The sequence below is a fragment of the Equus quagga genome, chromosome 21, assembly GCF_021613505.1.
Source record: "Equus quagga isolate Etosha38 chromosome 21, UCLA_HA_Equagga_1.0, whole genome shotgun sequence".
Lineage (NCBI taxonomy): Eukaryota > Metazoa > Chordata > Mammalia > Perissodactyla > Equidae > Equus > Equus quagga.
The window spans coordinates 41,078,763-41,085,866 of record NC_060287.1 but is presented as its reverse complement, the minus strand read 5'-3'; the positions used below and the strand labels follow the sequence as shown (position 1 = coordinate 41,085,866).

General features: G+C 42.3%; 1 protein-coding gene across 1 annotated transcript; it reads left to right on the top strand.

The window, feature by feature from the left end:
- The first annotated feature begins 284 nt into the window (after nt 1-284).
- On the top strand, nt 285-6,894 carry S100B (S100 calcium binding protein B). The gene is made up of 3 exons (XM_046648191.1): nt 285-363; nt 2,950-3,088; nt 5,603-6,894. Coding segments are annotated over exons 1-3 (282 nt in total). The 5' UTR covers nt 285-361; the 3' UTR covers nt 5,744-6,894.
- Nucleotides 6,895-7,104: the final 210 nt, after the last annotated feature.

Genomic DNA, 7,104 nt, shown 5'->3' with positions numbered 1-7,104 from the left:
CCCTAACCTTGCCTTTAGAGGAACATCAATATTCATGTATAAATTAAAAAATAGCACAAAAAGCTGACTCCCCACTTCCTGCCCCATGTGCAGTCCTGGCTCCCCCGCGAGCCCCCGGGTGGCTGTGGCTGTTGGTCAATGCAGCCCTGTGTGCAGGCCCGGCCGCCCCAGCCACCCCAACCCCCGCCCTCGGCCCCCATTGGCTGCCTCGGTCTGCAGTGAGACTGCACTGGGCCTACGCCCTGACCGCCCAGGGAGCAAGGAATAAGAGGCTTCTTCTGCCCATCACTCTTGCTACTCCAGACTCTGCAGCCAGCGGCAACGAGGAGCAGCGACGAGGAGCTGCAACCAACAACCACTGATGTGAGAGCTCAGGAAAAGCTATTCTTTTCTTTTTGGGGGCAGGGGATGGAGAAGGTGGGGCTGGGAACTGAGCAGCAGTTTAAAAAGTCCCTTTAGGATAACTGGCATCATTTCAAAAGTGTGGATCTTACTACTGTTTTGTGGACATGACCACCTCAACTCTAGATAGCTAGAGGTTCATTTTGCCTATATTTTTATTACTATAAATTGGAGAAACATCAGGTCTGGTGGCTCAGAGGTGATTGCTGACATCTCTCCAGAAGTACTACAAATACTGCTTCTCTGCAATATTTTGCAATCTTTGCTCCTTGAAGAGCAGGGATTTTGCTTCCCTGGGGGTGCTGAGAATGACGGGCAACCTGATGCTAGTTTAACTCTATCTCATAAAGAAATGTTTTCTCTTCTCGTGGCTTCTGCCCTGGCCCTTGGTACATACCTGCTTCACGGTTTTCCAGTTTCCCTCAACGGGAAATGTCAGGGTTCCCCAGGACACCATTCAGAAATTACATGACAACTGGCAGGTAAATTTACAAGTAAATTTACAATTTAAAAGTAAATACAAAATGGGTCAAAGAAATTGGCACTTATAGTGAATTTAACTTTCCTGACTCTTACAATTTCTCAGGGAGGTAGGACCCCTTCCTTAGAACACACGTGTGATGTGTCCTTCTAAGGAATTAAAGCCCCAAAGTTCTCTTGTTTTTGATATAAAAAGATTAATGCAGAACATTCACAGAATGAAGTGAAAAGGAAACATAGATATTTGATTTACATCTTTCTTAAAAAACAAGTTTTAAACCATCAATTGTTTCACAGTCAAAGTGAAGAATTTAACAGGAAAAAAATTTTTAATTAACTTGTAGTGTGTGGTTAGGAAGAAAATCACATTCTATGGAGTTTTCAAATATACAGAATATATGTTTTATGCCTTTCCTTTAAAAAAATTCCAGAAGGCATTCTTCATGAAAAAATAGTTTAGGCTCCCCTTCCCCAAATTATCACAGACTTTAAGAAGCATCAAGATGATGCAAAACTTTCCTGGGGTTTTTGTTTTGTTACTTAAAAAAAAAATTAATAATTAAAAACTTGAGCGCAAACAATAAGAAAGTATGACATACTAAAGACTTTAATCCACGTAAATGTTCTACCTACATGTGATATATCTTATTTTTAGGGATTTAAGAGCAAAACAAAGTATACTGACTACTAATAGGGTAAATTTAGCAAAGATCAGGCCAAGACAAAAATTCTCAACCCTTTTTCCTTTAGGAAATCAGAAATAAATAAAATTTTAAAAATTTTATTCCAATTTATTTTAAAGATGTGACAGACTTAACGTGGGAATGATTTTTCAATGATTAGACGTAACTTTTGAATTATCTTTAACTATGGCAGTGCAAAGATTCTTTAATGATTAGAACTCAAGGCCAAAAGTTGGTAAATTTCTCTGGCTGAGTGTCTTAGTTTTAAGAGACAATTGGCGAGCCATCCTTTGTAAAATGTGCCTAATTCACAGGATTAAATAGATATTTCCTCAGTTTGCAGGCTATGGGATAAGGTACATGTTGTGAGGGATGTAGGAAGTTTCTTTCACATTGATAAAGCAGAGAAACACTTATTCCGGCACTTGTCCATCACATTAGTGAATAAGTGCCACATCCTGATTCACTCGAGGCAGCACCTCCACGAATACTAAATACCTGGCTGTGGCTCAGCTTCTTGCCTCAGAACCAGCTTATCATGTAACCTTATAATACATTTTTGTTTCTGGTAGGTCAAAGTACCTTTCATTGATCTTTTGCAAAAAAATTTGTGGCAATTCTACTACATTTATTTTTCCAGTTGAATTTTACCGCGGTTTTTTGGTCATGTTCCTCACCCATCAAAAAAATTCCATAAGTATTTTAATTAAAAATGAGCTAAAGTTATATATTACGTCAAAGGAAAGCAAGTTCCTACATTTTATGATCCTTAGAATCTTTTCGAAGAACCTGCACTTTTCTGCTAAACTTATTCTTAAGTAATATTTGTGTTGCTATAGGAATAGGACTTTTCTACTACGTTTTCTGTTTACTGATAGAATATAGGAATACCATAGACTTTTGTATCCTCATTTGGCTCCTGGTCACCTTCTTTCTGATTAATTCTAACAGCTTACAGTTGATGCTTTGCTCACCCACACTCTGTCACTTCATCTTGGAGCCCTGCAGGGGCAGAGGGTGGCCTGCCGGTGAGGAGGCAGGAACCAACCCCTGTGCTCCTTCACTGCTCTGCCTCTGTATTTTTGCTGAAGTTTCCCATTGGCCAAAGCCAACCAGAAGCCAGAGGGCATGGGAACTTATCAGTGTGGTCCACAGGCACAGAGAAGGGAGGAGAGGGTGGAAGAATGGATTTAAGAGGCAGATGGGAGAATTTTGACAACTGTGCAAGGTCCCAGAATGCCCTTCTCTAAGCGTGAAAGAGGAGATGAGCCAAGGCCAGCCTAGCCTCCTCCTCTGGCTAGGTCTGTATAGATAACACTTTAACTGTTTTATGTACAAACAAGGCAGAAGCATGAGAAGGCATTTTTCCTTTGTGGATCCTTAGGATGTCTGAGCTGGAGAAGGCCATGGTGGCCCTCATTGATGTTTTCCATCAATATTCTGGAAGGGAGGGCGACAAGCACAAGCTGAAGAAATCCGAACTCAAAGAGCTCATCAACAATGAGCTTTCTCATTTTTTAGAGGTGAGTCTTGCTTTTTAAAATCAACTGTGTAACTACTCTCCTTTCCACTTATAAAACCACCTGCACACTTTCTCTTCTGAGCTGGCCTGAAGGTGATTCCAGTTCCATTTCAGGATTCCTAGGTTGCTTCTGAAAAGTTACTTTCACAATTGAACTCTCATTATGGAGGCTAGCTTAGATGGGCCCCATTGTTTTCGTTTTCATCTGTTTTGCTTCTAATAGAAACATCAAGGAAAAACTGCTGTCTCAAAACTGTCTCAAAGGTTCCAAATAATGCTGACTTTTCTCTGAAAAAAATCTAAGAATTTATAGCAATAATGACAGCGGAATGGGATGGAAAATACACTCATGACTTATCATGGGCCATAGTGAACATATAAAAAAAGTAGTTATAAATAAGCTTTATATTTTTTTTTTTTTGGGAAAAGGACTATTTTAGCTAGATGTTTAGCATGCACCATGGTGATAAAATATGCCATTCACGCAGCAGATATTTACTGAGCAGTCACTATGTTCAATACTTGGAGAGACACAGGCCCGAAGACATGGCCTCTGCTTTTGGGGTACCTAGCCTGGCACATCAGTGAACAGCTACAACCTACTTGACTGAGGGCATGAGAGAGGTCCCTGCATCCTTTGGAGGCCCTCAGACCTTGCAGGGGGCTCCATGGAGCAAGGGATGTTGGAGAGGAACTGCCTTCAGCTTGAGACCCTAACTTAGGAAGCTGCATGAGGGCCCCGATGAGCCCTGTCCTTCGCCAGGCAGTTCCTGCTCTGGCCTGTAGTGGAAGTATGTCCAGACACCTCATCGAGAACTCACTTCCCTACCCACTGTCTCTACTACCCTTGGATCAGCCACCTAGTATCTCTACTGCATATCAGTCTTGTGCCTTTGAGGCAAAGAACTGCAATCCACCTGATACGTGACCTTCCCTTAGTGCCCAGAACCAAGGTCATTGAAGGGACCAATCACAGACAGGGGAAATGGCCAGACAATGAACCAGTGTCCTAGTGTCTGACCAAGAGCTAATTCAGGGGAAGATACTAGAGGACCAGGGCAGGGTCCTGCTGCACAGTGATGGGTAGCTGCTCTCCTGAGCTAGCTGAGCCTCTCAGTACAGAACAAGCCCTAGGTTCCAGCAACAAGGCAGCACCCATTGTCTGCAGGGCTAGCTGGGGTTCTCCTGTCCCTACTCCCACTCAAACACTCCATTGCTGTGAATGGCACCGCCAGAGCAGGGGAAGCAGCCTGCAGGCTTGAAGGAGAGTGGCATCCCTTAGTCTGATTCTGGGAATGATTTTCTCAGGCATCCAAGTTCAGAGTGGCAGCTGCCTCACTTGCATGTTCAATTATCTAGTCCCACCAATCCTGCCTTCCAAATTAACAATCAAAAAGTTCCAGTTTCTTCTGTAAAAACGACTGTTGTAAGGATGAAATAAGACAGTGTTTGTTAAGTGCTTAACATATAATGAAAGCCTAACAATTAGTAGCTACTATTATTAATTATTGATTTTAAAACATAGAAAGTGCTCAGCATATGGGAACCACAATTTATAAAAGATAAAGAATTCATAGTCAGTGTATCAAGATATCATGAAACTTGTTGGCCTTTTTTATCAAGGTAATTTCAGTTTGGAGGCAAATCTAGAATGTACTGAAATTAATGCACTACTCCCATCCATCTTTTAGCAGATGTTTATAGGGCCCACCCCAACCCCCACTGGAATCTCAGTCTTTCATGTTTTATATTCAAGGCAGCCATTGTACATTTCACTTGACTTCTTTGGGCAAAGATCTCCTGCCCTAGGGATTGGTTATTCTGAGCAATCTGCATTTATGCTCTTCTTTAGTATTCAGCACCACATTCCTTCCACCACATTTGTAGTCCTGCACTGTGTTTGCTCCTTGAGACTTTGCAACACCATTCTCTTGGCTTCCGTGTTGGGCGGGAGAACTGTCCGGAAAAGTTCCATGAAGTAGAAAGTAACTCAAGTGGCAAAAAGAACACAAAGAGTTAGCAAATCTAGGACATGTTCCCAAGAGTTATTTCAGCCAAAAAAACACTTTCAAAACATGAAAATCCACTGGAAGCCTCCACTATAGGGACTTCCGCACACAGAAACAACGAAAACCTTAGGGGTTTTTTTGTTCGTTTCAAGACATTTGCATATAATATGCTCATGCTGGTCTAGGCTGTATTCTTCTTTTCTGGGTGTTTTGTTTTAAGCACAGTGATAACAACCTGCAGTTTTTCAGATCTTGGTTGTTCCACAGTCTTTTAAACAGCCCAGGTCCCAGTGGACCTAAAGGAAGATAGAAGAGAAGGCACAGATCCCCAGAGCGTTCTACAGGGCCAACAGCCCCTGGTCACAGGAGAAATCTTTTCCGGCATTTTGCATTTTATATCTTAGGTTGTTTCTGACACAAATTATTAAAGCCAGCCAACTTTTAATCGTTTTGATGGCCCTAAATTTCCTTTAAAAATAAGCTGGGCAACTTCTCTTCTCTCTCAGGAAATCAAAGAGCAGGAGGTTGTCGACAAAGTCATGGAAACACTGGACAACGATGGAGACGGTGAATGTGACTTCCAGGAATTTATGGCCTTCGTTGCCATGGTTACCACTGCCTGCCACGAGTTCTTTGAACACGAGTGAACTAAAGAAAGCAGCCAAGCTGTTCGTGTAACAGAGATGACCCAAGGAAGCAGACAGCAAGGGCTTGCAGGCTAGTAGGAGCTGAGCTTTCCAGTGTGTTGTAGCTAATTAGGAAGCTTGATTTGCTTTGTAAATGAAAAATTGAAAACGTCTTTCCAGGGGCTGTTTTTAATGGCTCCCGTCATTATTTCCGCTATATTAGGCATACGTGTTAGCTGGCTGGTCCCAGGGACTCTTGGTAATAATCATTTAGGAAAGTCAAGTTTCAGTCATAAAGCATGTGCGATACTGGCTGCTGTGGCTGTGTAGAATCCTAACCCAGAAAAACAAGCTACCAAAAATGACTCCAGACGTGTGTAGTTTCCTTGCCTCCACTACATTTAAAAATACAAAGTTTTGTCCACCATCCTTTGAAAAGACTGCCCTTCCTTAAATTTGTTCATCATCAGTGTAACTGAAACATAAAGTAGTTAGGTGATCTGACAGTGCTGTCCCACCTACATAAAGAGCCTGGTCACAGTCAGACTCCTTTTCCTATGGGGAGCTGTGATTGCTGAGTAAATATCTAATGCCAACAGTTCTAAATGAAAAAACATGTCTCATAAACCAACAAGTACTGACATTTTAACTCTCATCAGAACTGAGAAGCAAATTCTACATTCAGTGTAATTCTCCTGATGGGATCAGTGTGCTGGATCTGTGCGGCACGTGTGCAGCAGAAGGAGCAGGGCCGGGCTCAGGACCAGAGCTCAGCTCCGACACTCTGGAGACAGGGGTACTGCGAGTAATTTCATTTCCCTGGCCTCCTCTCTTGTCTGTAAAACGATGGGTTACTAATGATGTGCCTGGTCTGTCAGTGAATGTCACGCCTGACTTGTTTGTGCTGAGACAGGGTCCACTCATGGCTATTGGTGAAGTCAGTGTAAGTGGAAAGCTGAACTTTTGCTCTTGTATCCACGAATTCAGATAAATCAAGTTTCAAATAATTTAAATACGCAGGTTATAAATACTAAAAATCACAGAAAAATTTTCACAGGAAAATTCAAATTAACTTATCCAACCCTTTTCCTGCTTTATTTTTTAAGGCCACATATGTGGAAATTTATAAACTAATTGATTGCTTGTATTTGCATTCAATAAAAAGAGCACTGTAACAAGTCTCTGTAGACACTACACATGAAATAAAAGCGAAATACCTGCAAAACTGGGAAGACGAGCGAAGTCAGCGCGGCCTGGCTTCACCATGGTAGCACATGCTGCATTCTGCAAAGCCGGGGCAGGGGCCAGAGGTGGGGACACTTGGATGAGACCCGCGTGAAGGGGCAGAGCACAGAGGGGTGTGAAGGGGTGGGGTGTAGAGG